The sequence below is a fragment of the Eulemur rufifrons genome, chromosome 20, assembly GCF_041146395.1.
Source record: "Eulemur rufifrons isolate Redbay chromosome 20, OSU_ERuf_1, whole genome shotgun sequence".
NCBI lineage: Eukaryota > Metazoa > Chordata > Mammalia > Primates > Lemuridae > Eulemur > Eulemur rufifrons.
The window spans coordinates 7,195,633-7,213,118 of record NC_091002.1 but is presented as its reverse complement, the minus strand read 5'-3'; the positions used below and the strand labels follow the sequence as shown (position 1 = coordinate 7,213,118).

Here is a 17,486-nt window from a genome sequence, read left to right as displayed (position 1 = left end):
CCCTCCTTCAAGGGTGGATAGAGGTGCTTGGGTGGGTGGGGGTTGGGAGGGACTCTAAACAGTCCACAAAGACACAAGCCTCAGAAAAGTAGAAATCTTGGTGAGGCACACATCCCAGCCACCAGGAGGCACAACGGGAATGTCAACAGGCTAGGCCTTCTGATACCCAAAGCCCCGGGGAGAGGCAGGGCCGACAGCCTCCCTCTCTTCCTGGACCACTGCATCCCTGGCCTAGTGTTTAAGAACAACCTGGGGTGCGGAGTAGGGCACTGCCAGCTTGCAGACTCTCGGTTCGTTCTCACACTCCCCCGCTCCCCTCTCCAGGCACCCGTGGAGCTCATGCCCCAGCACATGAGCTGTCTACACCGGGAAGGTTCTGGGCGCCACAGTGGTACTCTCGGGGCTTTTTTCTTCAATTTAGCTTTAGTGAAAAGGCAATCCAGGTATTAATATAGAAGAATCTGTAAACTCCTAGGGCACGTTTTAAACTGTAATGTTTATTACAATTCACAGACAGGATGAGACACTGCGGGCGGGTTCCTTCCTGGTGCCGAGGTCTGCAGTTGCACAGTGAAGGGTCAGCACTTCATAGACTCCCCTTCCTTCTCCCTGAGCCAGAGGCCAGGCAGCCCGCAACACACAGCACAATGGCTGGCCTCAGGCACATTGCTAATGCAAGCTGGCTTAACTTTCCTTAAGCGTGCACAACAGTTTAAAAACTTTTGGAGTAATGCTAATTTTAAGGCATGCAAAAACCTTAAATATTTTCTCCTTACTCAAGGTATGGAGGATGCTTAACTCATATACATAAAAAATGCCTCAGATAAGTCTTGCTTCTTGCATTTATTGCTGCATACTTAATCAAATTCACATAGTCCATGGTTGAGCACATAAAAGGGAATGAGGCCCACCGGCCCCTTCACTAGCAAAGACCTTCTCGTGGTGGGCGCTGCTTCGCACCATACAATTATATTCTATTGCCTGCAGGTTTTCCTGAACGGCAGGGGGCTAACTGCATTTCCAAGCAGGACTCACTGCACATGGAGAACAATTTGGTTAGTTTGAGACTAACCCCTAGTTCTCAGAGAAAATGTGGTCATGGTAAATGCCATTTTGAGAGATTCCTACCACCTGAGCCTTTTTATGCTGAAAAAAAAAGATGGATTAGATGTTAGTGGACAACCTCTGAACAAACTCCTCAAGAATGGTGCAGGGTACAAAGCAAGGATAATCTAATCCAAGCAGAAACACTTTGCTTGGAAAATATTTTTCTAGATTTAATGCTACTACCGAAAGTCTCTCCAAATTATTCCCCTTCCAAAAGGAAATCAGCTTTCATTGTGCACGTAGACTAATGAGATAATAGCTGTAAGGTTCAGAACCCGTCAGTGTGCAGGTAGAAGAGTTTAAGAAAAATAAAATCAGAACACGTAGAGATTTAAATAATGTGTGTTGTTCGATCATTCTACAAGAGACCGATTTCTGAGCCTCACTTAAAATGCTTTCTCACTGACATAGGAAGCTGTTCTGTGTGTAAGTGAGCCACTTCTTTCCGGATCAGTACAGAGTCTTTATACCAGCAGCAAACATTGTGAGGACTGTTCTGGCTGCGCTCTAAACAGTACCCTGTGGCTCTTAAACAATATGAAATTTCTTATATGAAGCATTGCAAGAAGAAAAGAAAGTACTATGTTTTTACCTTGGCAAAAATTTTTTTCTTTGACACATTATGCGATTTTTTTTCTTTTTTTTTTTTTTTTTGAGACAGAGTCTCACTCTGTTGCCTGGGCTAGAGTGAGTGCCATGGCATCAGCCTAGCTCACAGCAACCTCAAACTCCTGGGCTCAAGCGATCCTCCTGTCTCAGCCTCCCGAGTAGCTGGGACTACAGGCATGCACCACCATGCCCGGCTAATTTTTTCTATATATATTTTTAGCTGTCCATATAATTTCTTTCTATTTTTAGTAGAGATGGGGTCTCGCTCTTGCTCAGGCTGGTCTCGAACTCCTGAGCTCAAACGATCCGCCCACCTCGGCCTCCCAGAGAGCTAGGATTACAGGCGTGAGCCACCGCGCCCGGCCTATGCGATTTTTTTTAAAGTTTTTTTTTTTTACCCCGATTCTGAAGAGTCTATAGAAGCCTCTCTTTGGTTTGGAAACAGAGGGACATATTTTCTCTTCTAGATCTAACAGCAAATTTTCCTCATTTCCACTTTCATTGATGTACTTGAAACATCCAGATTCGATCATCTGCATGTACAGAAGAGCAGGACAGAGAAGGCGTGGAGGGACACTGTGAGGTCAGGCAGTGTTTCCTAGCACCATCAGCTCCCACAAGGCCCCTGTGCTCCATTCTGGTGCCTCGAGCTCCCAGGCCTGGGCCTCCCCTGGTTCCTCTTTCCTGGACTCTGACTTCCCTGCTTTCTGACCTCGTCGTGGGGTGAGTGGTGTGGTCTCCTCTTTCCCTGCCTCTGAGCAGACCCCCTACTGCGGGAACCATGGCTGCCAGCCAGCCCTGGTTAGGGGGTGGCAGGCAGCCCCTCACAGGCCCAAGATGGCCACCTCCTGTCCACTTCCAGTCCCTGGGACCAGGGGCAGCTGCCGTGCTTCTGCGCAGTTGTTAATATGGTCCTTGGCTTGCCCATTGTCTAGTCCTGTGGTCAAAAGTCTTGCCTCATTTTACCTCCCAAATACACACACACACACACACACACACACACACAATCTTTTCTTTCGTCATTATTGGAACATAAACCTGCAATGCTGGAAAGGGCAGTACCTCATTCTGCCAGGGAATGGGGACACACCCCGTGACAAATTGAGCATAGAAGTTGTCATCTGTGGTGTCCAGGTAGACTCCTTTCACCACGAGAACTGCTCAATATTCCAGACATCCTTGCAGTAAACTGTGTGAGGCTGTGCAGCAAGAACAAAGAGAGAACAATCCATGAGATGACAGAGTAATCTGCAGTTCCCACAGTTACAAAGAATAAAATGCCTATGATGTGGGTGCATAAACACTGCTCCATTTCTTTGCCAAGCCCCTCATTTGAAGAATTTTCTAATTCATAGACTATGTCCTCTAAAGACAGTTCCCAGAGCTCCTCCTCTATGGAAACTTTAGTGTCACAGATCCTGTGGATCTTGTGTGCTCCAGCTCCCTTGCGTGCACACGCACACTCTCTCTTTCTCTGTCACACACACACACACACACACACACCCTCTGAGGACCACACCCTTCTCTTTTCTATAGTGGAAAGTGGATTACAAACAAGGCCAGGATGAAGGAGGATGAGATGGATGCTTTTATCGGAAGATGCAGCACAGAGTGAACAGCTGTGGAGCGGGATGGAGACCACACCTATGGGATCCTTAGTGACCACGCCACCAACCCCTGGCGTCCTCCTCGTAAAGCACCTGCTGAAAATTTGAGTAGTAGTTCCACGTCCCGCCCTCCCTGCCAGCTCATTGAGTGGTCTCGAGCTGACGGAGGCGTCTGAGGGAGCAAGGGCCCTACCCCTCCCGTTCTGCTCCACTCCATGGGTCAGCAGGCCCCTCCTCCGGGTCAGCAGGCCCCTCCTCCGGATCAGAAGCCCAGGTCTGTGGTCCCCGCCCTGGCCCTGTGGTCCTCAGATGCAAGAGGTCAGGCAAGCAGGTGGGGGGTGCCAAGGCTGGGCCTCCCCCTCTTGTCAGTGCTTGCACTTTGGGGGCTAAGGAACAAAAAGCACAGAACTTCGCAGTCACGGGGTCCTCATCTGCTCATACAAGAGGCACCATGCAGTTCTGAGAAACCACCTTACCACAGCCAGAACGTGCACACCAGCGAGTGCCATAATCAATGCACTGATGTGCTGCAGGTCACTGGTCAGCAGTGCTCTGAGAGCAGCTGCTGGTCGTTCGTGCATCCCCACAAGGCTGGCAGGCCCTGCCTTCAGGGGACAGTCCAGAGGAAGGCATCCCAACATTTCGGTCTAGGCCAAAGGCCCAAACCCCATACTGCCCCACAACCAATGGAGTCTTAATCCCACAAAGAAAACTCCCCTCTGTGTTGTCATGAGAGCCCCCTGAGGACTGGCTCCCCATGGGCTCATGTGATTACTCCGAGGACAAGCAGACATGTCTGAGATGGCCTAGACCCCTGTCCCACCTGCTCCCCCACCCTTCTCAGGGCTGGGTCAGTGTCAATCAAGCTCAGCTGGAACATCCCTCCTCAGAGACTGCCCTGGGCCTGCCTGCTCCTGACCCAAGCAGCCCCAGGGCCCGGCAGGAGGGAGGCTCTCAGGACCAGATGGCCCTAGTGGAGGCCTTGTCACGCACTCACCACTGTTAGGCGGTTCGCTCAGTTGGCTAGTTAGTTAGTTTTACTGCCTATCTCTGCAGGCTAAGACAGGCTGCCCCGGAGCAGAGACCTTACTTGTCTTGTTGTCCCTGTGGCCTTAATACCTAGAGCTGTGTCTGGCAGGTAGCAGGCATTCAGTAAATATATACCATGTGAATTAATTCCAACAAAGGAATTACTACTATAACATATAATACATACATAAATATAAAATAAACCTAACAGATCCTGAACAAGTCCCACATCTAAAAATATTTTAATTGTACTATCTTAATTCCATCTTATTCTTCAAAATTACCTATCCTCACGTGTGTGTTGATAAAATACGTCTGAAGCAGACTTCCCAAGACGCAGCCCAGAGTACTGTTCATGTTCACTTACCCTTTCGTTGGCAAGAGTGTCCTGATTGTCACGGGCATCCCCACCAGGCACTGACACGTGCCAGGCCCTGTACCAAGCACTCTGGAGACATAACCTCATCTGGTCCCCACAGCACACTCAGGAGGAGGCACAGTGACCACACCATAGCCCTCAGCAGGGGGCCCGGCCACAGTCCCAGGACTTTATAAGCGGTGGAGTAGGGATGCGCATTCCAGGCGAAGGAAGCAGGTGTGCACTGTGGTGTGAGAAGGTGAGCATGAGAGGTGAGGCCAGTACTGATGCCAGGAAGGGAACGCTGGACATGCAGGGCCCCTGAAGGGCATGCGGAGGAAGTCTCGAGGTAGTGCTGTGGCTGCCGAGGAGGGCAGTGGCTCCGTGCCACCAGCAGTGAGGGCAGACAGTGGAGCCAGAGCACTGCTGGGAAGGTCTAGGGGGTGGCTGTGGGGAGCTGGAGGTGATGGGGGAGGGAGGAAGAACCAGCTATGACAGGTACCACAGAGCAGAAGCCACACCCTGGCTGTTCCAGGTGATTCTGTATCTGCTTAAAAAAAAAACTATGTTGCATGGATCACTGTTCCTGGGGACCCTGATACTCTTGGCAGCACACTCACATCAGGACAGAAAGGAGGGTCCAGCATGTTCGCTTCCAGCCTCCTGAAGTTGACACCTTGAACACAGGGTGCTGCTTCACTCCGGCTGCTCCATCGCCCTCCCAGCCCAGCCGTTCACTTGGGTTCTTGGTGAGTAACTGTACAAGAGGTGGAAATGGGATCACGGTAAGCTCCTAGCATAGAAATGAAACTCAAAAATCCCCTCCATGGCCTGGGCGCAGTGGCTCACGCCTGTAATCGTAGCACTCTGGGAGGCCCAGGCAGGAGGATTGTTTGAGCTCAGGAGTTCGAGACCAGCCTGAGCAAGAGCGAGACCCCGTCTCTACTAAAAATAGAAAGAAATGATCTGGACAGCTAAAAATATATATAGGAAAAAAAATTAGCCGGGCATGGTGGCACATGCCTGTAGTCCCAGCTACTCGGGAGGCTAAGGCAGGAGGATCACTTGAGCCCAGGAGTTTGAGGTTGCTGTGAGCTAGGCTGACGCCACGGCACTCTACCCAGGCAACAGAGTGAGACTGTCTCAAGAAAAAAAAAAAACCCCTCCATAATAATAACCAAGAATGAGGGGTGCCAGAGAGCATGTACATCTAAAAGAACACTCAAATTTCAAAGCATCAACCCCACCACATTAATTCAGATTTTATTACTTACGTGGTACTTCACAAAGGAGTTGGGCTAACGTTTTGCCTTTGAGCTATCAATACATAAGGGGTTGGCTAAGTTAATCCTTAAGTAAAAAAATTTTTAATCATGTAGACCATGTAGCTGCCTAATTTTGTAAATAATAAGGTTTTATTGGCACGACCATTAGTTTGCTATTGCTATTGCTATGGCTGCTTTTTCACTACAGTGGCAGAGCTGAATAGTTGTAACAGAGATCTGGAAAGTCTAAATATACTTACTATCTGGCCCCTTACCGAAAGTTTGCTGATTCCTGGCCAAATCAACGTCCCAAAGACCAGAAAGCATTCTGGACCCAGCTTCTCCACAGTGCTCTAGCTCCCAACCTTGCTGAGCGGTGCCTACCAAGGCCTGAGTCTAGCAAGCTCTTTGCCTCACTACTGCTAAATTCTCCGGAGTTCCAGCTTCTCTGGTCCCGGCCCTGCCCTAGGTTAGGCTCCCCTCTTCCAGCCCCACAGCCTCAAAGCATCCCCTGCTTCTCCCTTATGACACTTATCACAACTGAGGTGAACAAACCATTTGGGCAATCCTTTTTTGCCAGCCTTTCCTGTTAGGCGTGAAGCTTGCTGAGGGAGGAGCTGTGTATCCCTAGCACCTAGCCAGAGCAGGTGCTCAATGAGATTTGCTCGATGCGTTTATTCTTTGCATGCTTTTGTTAATTTAAAACACATCTGAAAAAAAAATTTTCTTTTTCTCTTTCTTGAGACAGAGTCTCACTCTGTCACCCAGGCTGGAGTGCAGTGGCGTCATTGTAGCTCACTGCAACCTCAAACTCATGGGCTCAAGTGATCCTCCTGCCTCAGCCTCCCCAGTAGCTGGTACTACAGGCAAGTGCCACCTTGCCCGGCTTATTTTTTCTATTTTTGGTAGAGAAGGGGTCTCGGTCTTGCTCAGGCTGGTCTCAAACTCCTGAGCTCAAGTGATCCCCCTGCCTCTGCCTCCCAAAGTGCCAGGATTACAGGTGTGAGCCATGGTGCCCGGGCCTGAAAATTAATTGTAATGCCAAATACAATTTCTATATCTCAGGGATTCCATGCCTCTATTATTAAACTTGCGGCCAACACACATCCACTGAAGGCTATGGATATTCTGAATGTTTGTATCACACTCCCCACCCCCAAATTCATAGAAGGAAACTTAATCCCCAATGCAATAAAACTAACAGGTGGAGCCTTTATGAGGTAAATAGGTTATGAGGGCTCTGCCCTCCTGTGTGAGATGAGGGCCCTAATAAAGGAGCCCCTAAACTGCACGTTGCTCCTTCCACCATATGAGGACACAGTAAGAAGGCTCCATATTTGAAGCAGAGAGAAGCCCTCACCAGATACTGTGTCTCCTGGTGCCTTTATCTTGGACTTCCCAGCCTCCAGAACTGTGAGAAATAAATGTCTGCTCTTTATAAGTTACCCAGTCTAAGGGATTTTATTACAGCAGCCTGAGTGGACTAAGACAGATGACCTGACCAAGCAGCACAGGGCACAGGAAAGAACCTTGGTCCTCAAGCTGGGCTCAAGTCCTGCTGCTGCTATTTGCTGTGGGACATCACAGAAACCAAACTCTTAATTTTTTTAACTGTGAGGCTATGAGACTGTCTTAGGAATCCACTGTGAGGATGAAATGAGATGATGTGTCAAGGAAATTTGGAAATTGTAAAACGGTATACAAATGTCAGTCAGTCTGACCTCCCATCTGGATTACTGTAAAAACCCAGCTGTTCTCTTCCCTTCCCCCCTTCTCTCCATGCCACACAAGCCTAACACCCTAACTTTAAACCAGACCTGGTTCATTCTTTCAGTAAACTTGCAGAGCACTGGGTGCAGGTGGAGCTCAGGCCTGGGTGACAGGCAGGGAGGAGGGCGCAGAGGCTGAGGGCTCTCGCAGCACCTCTCAGGCCTCCCTGGCTTTACACACCTGAGTGGTCCTGGTGCAGGTTCCTCCTAGCACCTGAGGCCACTGGCTGTCCCTGCAGGTGATCCACAGCCCCTCCTCTGTCTTGTTCAGGTTAACTTTGCATCTTGAGAAGCCTCTCCTCCAATCCCTGTTTGTTGGAATTTAGTCCATTCTTTAAGAACTAACTGCTTCTCCTCTCAGTAATTATTGAGGATTATGTGTTACTAAACACTTTCCATGAATTATTTCATTTTATCTTCCCAACAATCCTATGAGGGAAAAGTTACCCTCATCCGTGTTTTATAAATGAGAAACTGAGGCTTGGAGAGATCAGCTCATAATGGGGAGCTGCCCCCCTGGGCCCCAACTTCAAAGCCAGTGCTCCTACTCACAACACAGGCCCTCACTCAGACACTGCCTTCTTCCCTGATGCCTCCAACACCCGGCGGGATTTCTTCATCCTGAAAACCCTTAGGCCCTTGTTTCTGTCCGTTTATGACACCTTCACATTCTGCTTTTTTCTTTCTTTTTTTTTTTTTTTTAACTATAGGCATTTGTATGTTTATTTTTAGTCCTAACATTAATTGCTGCTTAGGGCAGCCACTGTTTCTAGTATATGTTTTTTACATTCCTATAGCTCTGTCACACTGTCCTGTGTGTGGCAATACTCAGGCAATAGCTATCGAACTGAAAATAACTAGTAGTTGGTCCAAATGTTATTAAAAACTGTCCACTCCAAGCAGAATGAGCCAGCTGGGAGAAAAGCCAGGCTGATGCCACGGCTCAATGACAAGCCCGTAACAGTCATTGCTTCATATATGGAAACACATGAAAGGGAAAGCAAAATAATGACTCTCCAGCCACAACCAACTCACATGAGTTACTGGTATGCTTCAGCCCTAGGTATATCTGCTGGTGACTCCAGTACCCAAATAGGGACCTCTGCCCGTCCACTGGGTCCCATGGCCTCCTCTTCTCCAATGGTCTCGTCCTCCCCACCCCAGCCACACTCTCCCAGGTCACACCCTAGACTCTTCCCTCGGCTCCACTCCCCGCTGCTTCCTCTGGGCAATGCCGCTAATCCTTCTGTTTCCACCAGGCGGTGCCCTGACTCCATGGAATCTGCCCTTTCCCAAGTCCTCCTCCGGAGCCAGCTTCGATTCCACGGTCCATTACTTAATTTCTCCTCCGCAGACACCCCAGCTCCTGGCCAATCTATTGCCTCATCACCCCTGCTGGGTCAGCAGCTCCCTGCCTGCTCCTTCCTGGGTGTGGGAGGCACAACACACAACCACAGCCACCCACCTCCCTTCAAATCCATGGGAGCCCTAGATGCTGCTGAGGAGCCCCCGCTACTTCACAGTGCTCCACACCTTCTCTGTTCTCACCTCTTCCCCCTTGAGAAAACAGAAGTCCCACAGGAGAGTCTCCCCCACTCTCCTCCTCCCCACTGCACTGGCTCCCATCCTCCCCTCCGTGGACTTTGCCCCAGCCAGTCCCCACTTCCTTCTGGTATGTTCCTGCTCAGGCCCCATCCTGGAGTCAGCCTGGACTCTTCCCCACCACACTGGCAAATCCTGTAGGCCCTGCCTCCAGGATCCACCTGGAGTCTGACAGTCGTCTTCGGACACTTCCCACACCTGCGCTGCCACCACCAAGGTCTAAGCCACCCCCATCCTCACCTGAATCGCTGCAAAGCCCTGGATGGCCTCCCTGTGTCCAGTCTACCCAGTCCCTTCCCAGCATTCTTCTCAGAACCCCATGATGGCTTCATGGCCATCAGAGTAAAAGGAACACTCAGGCCTGACAACGATGATGGCATGGCCCAGGTCTTCCTGCCCTCCGTTCTGCTCCCACTGACAGTAAACAGAACTTTTGTTTTGCTCACTGCTGTATCCCCAGTTCACGGGACAGTGCCTGGCACATACAAGATGCTCCATAAATCCCTGTTTAATGAAAATACATGAAAAAAATGCACTCAAAAATAATAAATAGTGGTTTAAGATAAATAACAAAGGGAGTCTCTCTCAGTGGTTTACTGTCTGGGCAGCGAGGGATAGTGAACACACTCCAGGCCCAAGGGCGGACGGAACCTGACAGCTCCTCGCCCTTCCCCTGACTGTGTACCAGGTCTCCGTGCTGCGACACACGATGCCAGTGACAGCCTCGCAGGGCCCTTAACAGAATCAAGGAAAGTGTCTCTGCAGCACCTGGCACAGAGCCAAGTGCACACCAGACCTTCAAGTCAGAGTGTCTGCGGGGATACAATCCCTAGGCAGCGGGCTGAAGAAAGAAGAAACCCTTACTATTTCAAAACACATTAAAGATTAGTTTTATGTTTCATTTCATATAAAGCTGATCAATGAAACAAGGCTCAGCTGTTTTCTGAAAAGTGAATGACAGCCTTGGTACCACGCTTCCCTCTCAAGAGCATCTTGCGAGAAAGCAAACAATGAATTTTACTCTGCTTTATCCTAATTGATTAGATCAGAACCCCAATTAAGTCATCTCCCAGATCACTTCTGGACACTTTTCTCCACTGCCCTCTTTGAACTTCGATGAGAAGCCAAGGCAGGGCCGTCACCCAGAGGCAGGCTCATCTCGAGCTCTGAGTGATGTCCACAGCCCAAGCACCTGCTGCAAAGCTGCAGTGGCTGGCGCCGAGCCTGGGCCACAGGCCGCACTTGCAGGAGACGGACAGCCCGCATACTGGAGCGAGCCGTTCAACCTCCCAGCCTCCACACAGCCTGCCCTACCATTCTGCAAATAGATTTGGTGTCCTCTGAAAACTTCTTGGAATACTTAATTCCTCAGTATCCTCCTTGACTCTTCGCTCTACCTCCTCCCGTCTGACTTTCTCTTTGAATTTTCTGAATGGAGAATGTCCCTGAATCATTTCATATATAAGACAGCCAAGTCCCCACCAATCAGGACTAAATGTACAGTTTTCATTATTGATAACTTCAGGAGCTATACAACAAATACAGGAAATTTAAATTAAATTACATTTTGGTTTTAAATTTTCTTGTAATTAATTCCAATAATAAATTATAAATTCAATGTTTGTTACAACATGGATGAATCTTAAAAACATTATGTTAAGTGAAAGAAGCCAGATACAAGCAGCCAAATATTGTGGTTCTATTTATATGAAACAGAACAGACACATCCATAGAGACAGGAAGTCAATTAGTGGTTGCCAGGGCTGGGGGCGGGCGGTGACGAATGGGGAGTGACTGTGAATAGGCACAGGGTTGCTTTTTTGAGGTGATAAAGATGCTCTGAAATTAGATAGTGGCAATGGTTGTGCAACTCTGTAAATACACAAAAATCCACTGAATGAAATACTTCAAATTGGTGGCCTTTATGGTATGTGAATTATATCCCAAAAAAGGTGTTATTTTTAAAATGTTTGTATTCTTCATACAGGATGAACTGCATTGCCACAGAGTAACATTAACATGGGAAAATGATGCTCTTGGGAAGATCCTGCCTCCGGAAGGTTCTCCCTCCAAACATGCACAGCCATGCCCATGGGCACCGCCAGTGCATTGCCACCTGTACCTAAGTCAGTCAAAATCCCCAGAAGCTGGTGACAGCAGAAATGGCTGGAGTTTTACTGCAGGACTCGGCGTGGTCCTCAGAGGCCACCCCTGGGGGTCGGCTGGCACTGCCCACGGACCTTTGGAACAGCCCCCTTTGGAATAAACCAAGTAGGATGATTTCTCGAGGGGTCTGTAAGGCCAGTGTGCACAGGGAGCGGACTTTGGCAGAGTGGCAGACCTGCAGCCTCGTCCTGGTTCTACCCGCGCTTAGCCGTGTGACTCAGGACCCAGAGCCCTCTCTGGGCCTCACTCCTCATCCATAAGAAGAGGGGGCCAGACTAGAGGATTCCTCAGTCAAAACTCCGACTGGTTGAAGACTTCAAAACACCACTGTACCCTCTACCAGTGTGTTCAAACTAAGCTTCAGGTCCATTGGTGTTGGGCTTTACGTTCTGAGGCACTCAGGCATCCAGAGGGGACAAGGACCGCTGCTGACATGCTCTCTCACATACCCATGTAGCCAACTGTTCCAACTCTTCCTCGAACAGTCTGCCCTTCTGGGATCTCCACAGCTAAACCAAGGTCTGAAATCCAGATATGTCCTGTATGTGTTCACATACATTACACAAGTCACAGGAGGAAGAAGTAATGACACTTTAACAATAAAAATTGAGAAAAAATAATCTTAACTACCATGGATGGAAAAAATAGCATTTTATACTCTGGAATATTTAAATGTAAAACTGCAATTAACTTTTTCACATTTAGTAAAATTCTATACAGTGCATTTGGTTTCACTAATAGCAGGAAATTAGGGCCAGGCGCAGTGGCTCACGCCTGTAATCCTAGCACTCTGGGAGGCCGAGGCGGGCGGATCGCTCAAGGTCAGGAGTTCGAGACCAGCCTGAGCAAGAGCGAGACCCCGTCTCTACTAAAAATAGAAAGAAATTATCTGGCCAACTAAAATATATATAGAAAAAATTAGCCAGGCATGGTGGCGCATGCCTGTAGTCCCAGCTACTCAGAAGGCTGAGGCAGGAGGATCGCTTGAGCCCAGGAGTTTGAGGTTGCTGTGAGCTAGGCTGACGCCACGGCACTCACTCTAGCCCGGGCAACAAAACGAGACTCTGTCTCAAAAATAAATAAATAAATAAATAAAAAATAGCAGGAAATTAGATTTATGCATGGCTGTTGATCAAGAAGCCCTTTAATCATAGACAACCACGTGATAAGATAGAGGTATTGTATTTGTTATTTTATTTCCATATAACTACCAGCTACATAAATGAAAAATATAATGAACATTTTATCAACTACAAAATAGTAAATAAACAGATTCTGTCAGAGTACCAGTAGGCTTATCTACAAGGACAGGTATACGTGAATGATACGGAGTTTTTCTCTAGAGAACAAATGATAATCGAGTCAGGGAAATAATAAACAAAATTAAGGTATTTCACTTAGGGAACTATATTATGTTTTAATGCCTTCCATATAGGAATATTTAAATATTTGTTGAACTATAGGCTGGGCGAGGTGGCTCACACCTATAATCCGAGTACCCTGGGAGGCTGAGGTGGGAGGATCGCTTGAGTTCAGGGGTTCAAGACCAGCCTGAGCAAGAGTAAGACCCTATCTCTACTAAAAACAGAAAAATTAGCCGGGCATTCTGGTGTGCATCTGTAGTCCCAGCTTTTCAGGAGGCTGAGGCAGGAGAATTGCTTGAGCCCAGGAGTTTGAGGTTGTGGTGAGCTCTGATAATGCCACTGCACTCTACTCAGGGTGATGGAGACTGTCTCAAAAAAAATTTTTTTTGTTGAACTACTAGGAAAATAACAAATTACGGAACAGGTTCTTCTGAGAGTATAGAAAGATAAGCCAGCCCTGGAAGCAGATGCCATCTTCAACACATTCACCACCTGTCCCCTCAGCTTCTAAAATATACCTGGTATATATAGTATAGTGGATGCTCAATAAATATTTATTGAAGAAAGGAATTAACAACCAATAAATATTTACTGAACACTAAAAATATGCAACATGCCCTTCAAGGCACTGAGATCATTTTAAAACAGTCTACATTATACTTCAGACAGGAAAATCAACCTGTGACTTGGCTTGCGTGCGTGAGATGAACCATGCCATGTCCTTGCTGCAGGCTTGCTCTGGGGAGGCAGGAGCAGAGAGGGTTCTGCACAGATTCTGGAGCTGTATGGCCTGCGTCTGAGTCCCAGCTCTGCCATTTACTATCACGTCTCAGTTTCCTCCCTCTATACAGATACAGGCTTTCAACAATGCAGCTCTCATGTATTTCATGTTTAAGCGGAATACTGGCATGTTGTGACTTATTTTTTAAGTATCATAGTCTTATTTTTCCTTTAAAAGGTGATTTTTAAACCAAGAAATGCAAATTAAAAACTACACTGAAATACCAATTCCCACCTAACAAACTAACAAAAACCCCAAAGTTTGAGGATGTAGTCTGCTGGCAAGGCTGTGGGGAAACAGGCAGGAATGCAGACCAAGATAATATCCTGGAGTGGAATTTGGCAATATTTGGCAAAATTGCAGGTGAATTTACCCACTTCTGGGAATCTATCAAAAGGATACACTGATATCCTAGGAAATGACATGTGCACAGGGCTACTAATTGCTACACTAACTGAAATAGCAAAAGAGTGGAAACAACCCAATATCCGCGAGGAAGGGGCAAATAAAGCAGGTTCATCTGCAGCAGGAATAAGGGAGAGCTCCATTAAGTGTGGCAGAGAAATTCCTGTTATATATTAAGTGGAAAAGCAAAGTGGAGGCTGAGCATGGTGGCTCACACCTTTAATCCCAACACTGACGCAGGAGGATCACTTGAGACTAGAAGTCTGAGATTATCTTGGCAACATAGTGAGACCCCCGTCTCTACAAAAATGTTTTAAAAGCTAGCCGGGCATAGTGATGCACTCCTATAGTCTCAGTAACTTGGAAGATTGAGGCAGGAGGATCGCTTGACCCCAGGAGTTCAAGGCCAACCTGGGCAACATAGCAAGACCCCACCTCAAAAAAAAAATAGGAAGGAATGGGGAACAAATATTATATCTACACATATACTGTATGTAAGTGAAAAAAATTTAAAAAATGAGCTAAAATGATTACTTGAGGGGGTGGACAGAGATGGAATCTAGATGTCTCTGAATATGCTCGGTTTTTCAGTTTTGTCTTTGGAACCACATAAATGTTTTACATAATTATAAAATTTTAAAAATTAGATCACTAAAAATTAAAAACAAAATGAAGAAAATGAACCTATGGTATATCAAGCTGGTGGCTTAACTACACAGAATACTGAGTGACTATACAATAACTTAACCAAACAATCCTAGAACCAAAGACCTTTTGCTAATAACCAAAAGAACTGCAAAGAAATCTTATATTGTTTTCAATAATCTTACTGATGTAATAATATTAATATTGTTATTCTAAAACTTTTATATATATAGTGGATAAAATAAATAAGTAATTATGTTCATGTTATTAGGAACTAATACTTTTAGCATTAGGCAAAAAGCACAAATATGAAATGAAGAATTTAAATAAGAATTAGAAATAACAATATGAGTCCATGATAAATATTTTCTTTTGGTCTCAAGATGCCACTTTCTACACAGAGGACCAGGGCTTTGGAGAAATGGTGGGTTCCAGGTCCCATTCAGCATGTGAGCAGGACAATCCTTACACAGAAGAGAGGAAAAGTTATTAACGACTCCTGGATGCCCACTAGCCAAAGTTGGGATGATCTGAATAGCAAAAAGAATAATGATGCCAATAGATTAAAACCTTTCAAATGTGTTAAAAGCCACAAGTTCATAATGATACCAAGACAAAACAAAAACTTCACTGGTTGTCCTGAAGGATGATAGAGAACTAAGGCAATATCCTGATAAGTGGAGATAAAGAGAAGTACTCATCTGCTTTTCCTGAAACAGGCAAATAAATGTGGATGAGATAAAGTTTTTTTAACAGATGAATCCCAACAAATAAGTGCAAAAGGAATGATAGCATTAGAATATCATTATTTTATAATCTCAATAAAGCAATGTATCTGAATATTGATCATTAAGCCATTAAGTGAGACTAGTGGGGAAATGAATAATGGATGGTTGAGGCCGACCAACATGCAAGAGCACTGATCAATCCTAACACCATAAAAAGAGACACTTGGCCATCACATGCCTCTTGATGTAATATAACAGGAAGTGCTCAAGGATGCTTTACCAAAAATCAAACCTGGATCTCTTCCAGCCTCCAGATCTAACTACTGGCTTACAGGAAAACAGGGGGATGGGGCACACATTAAATCCAGCCGAATCCAGAACACAGGAAATTCCACAGGACAAATGACCTGTGTATTAGTTTGCTAGAGCTGCCATGATGAAGTATCAGAGACTAGGAGCTTCAACAACAGAAACTTATTTTCTCACATTCTGGAGGCTAGAAATACAAGATCAAGATATTGGCAAGGTTGGTTTTATTCTGAGGACTCTCTCCTTGGCTTGGGGGAGGCCGCTTTCTTCCTCTGTCTTCACATGGTCATCTTTCTGCGCGTGTCTGAGTCCTAATCTCTTCTTATAGGACACCTGTCATATTGGATTTAGGCCCACCCTAAATGACCTCATTTTAACTTCATTACCTCTATAAGACTCCATCTCCAAATACAGTCACATTCTGAGGTGGTGGGGGTTAGGACTTCAACATATAAATTTTGGGGGGGACAGCAAATAAATGACAAAAAGAAGCAGGGAGGAGGAAACTATGAGATTAAAAAATAAGAATATTATCAACCAACTATTAATATAATGTGGACTTCACTGACTACTCAATATACAACTCTAAAAACACTTATGAAACAGAGAAAATTTAAAGCTGATGGGGTACTATGTCATGTTAAGAAATCTTTAAATATTTTTGGATGTAATAATGGTATTGTCTTTAGGATACAAGAGTGTCCTTATCTTTCATAGATACATACTTTATGGATAAAATGATGTAATGTATAGGATTTCCTTTAAAATAATTATCAGTAATAATTGGTTTTTACAATAATGGTTTTTACAATGGCTCCCTTTTTACCTCTCTTTTTGAGAATGTACATATTTCATAAAACTAAATATACAAGCATGACACAGTTTTCTTTGTTATCTAAACTACCAGCTGAATTTTATGAGCCAAGTCCCCCTCAATAAGTAACTTTGCAAAAACAGAGTACTAGCATATTTGGGATGGACAAATGCTAAATGTGTCTCACAGCCTAAAATAGATGATAATCAGGTTTTTTACCTAATGCCACCACAAAGATGAAATTCTGCTTTACAGATGAAAACAGAAAACCTAACAAGCTGTCTAGAAGGGAAATGAGGAAGTATTTACACAATCACGTTACTCTTTCTTGTCCTGAGAGATGGAGTCTCACTATGTTGCCCAGGCTGGAGTGCAGTGGCTATTCATAGGTGCAATCATAGTGCACTACACTCTCGAACTCTGGCCTCAAGCAATCCTCCCACCCCAACTCTGAGTAGCTGGGACTAGGAGCCAGCTTGCATGTTACTCCTAACATGTCAATTTCATTCATAAGTAAGTAAGATGATTTATATATGACTTACTGGCAGAAACTCATTCCTAGGAATTTTAATTGTATGAAAGTAAAAAATCCCAAAATTAGTTGCATTTTTTAAGTCACAGAAACTGAAGTATGATCCTATACATAGGATTCCATTTATTAAAAATGTTAAAAGGGAAACTGAAAGAAAAGGAAATTAAGTCTCCTGAAATTGAGAAAAGTAAAACAACGATTTGTTATTCCTTTCCATTCTTTGTTTTCCTTAAGAGATGGAGTCTGGCTACGTTGCCCAGGCAGGCCTTGAACTCCTGGGCTCAAGTGATCCTCCTGCCTCAGCCTCCTGAGTACAGCTTTGTATTCTTAATTGGAACATGACTGGGTCCATGGTCTATAAAGAAAAAATAACACAGTAATTACCACATAAATGGT

The 17,486-nt window shown here is 45.8% G+C and overlaps 1 protein-coding gene across 1 annotated transcript; it reads right to left on the bottom strand.

Annotated features, from left to right (window-relative positions):
- Positions 1 to 231: 231 nt before the first annotated feature.
- Positions 232 to 16,146, bottom strand: GRK4 (G protein-coupled receptor kinase 4). The gene is given in 10 exon segments (XM_069496418.1): positions 232 to 360; positions 2,115 to 2,249; positions 2,779 to 2,870; positions 2,873 to 2,915; positions 5,331 to 5,386; positions 5,389 to 5,467; positions 10,661 to 10,708; positions 10,711 to 10,874; positions 11,962 to 12,051; positions 16,131 to 16,146. Coding segments are annotated over 10 exon segments (852 nt in total).
- Between the last annotated feature and the right edge of the window lie 1,340 nt (positions 16,147 to 17,486).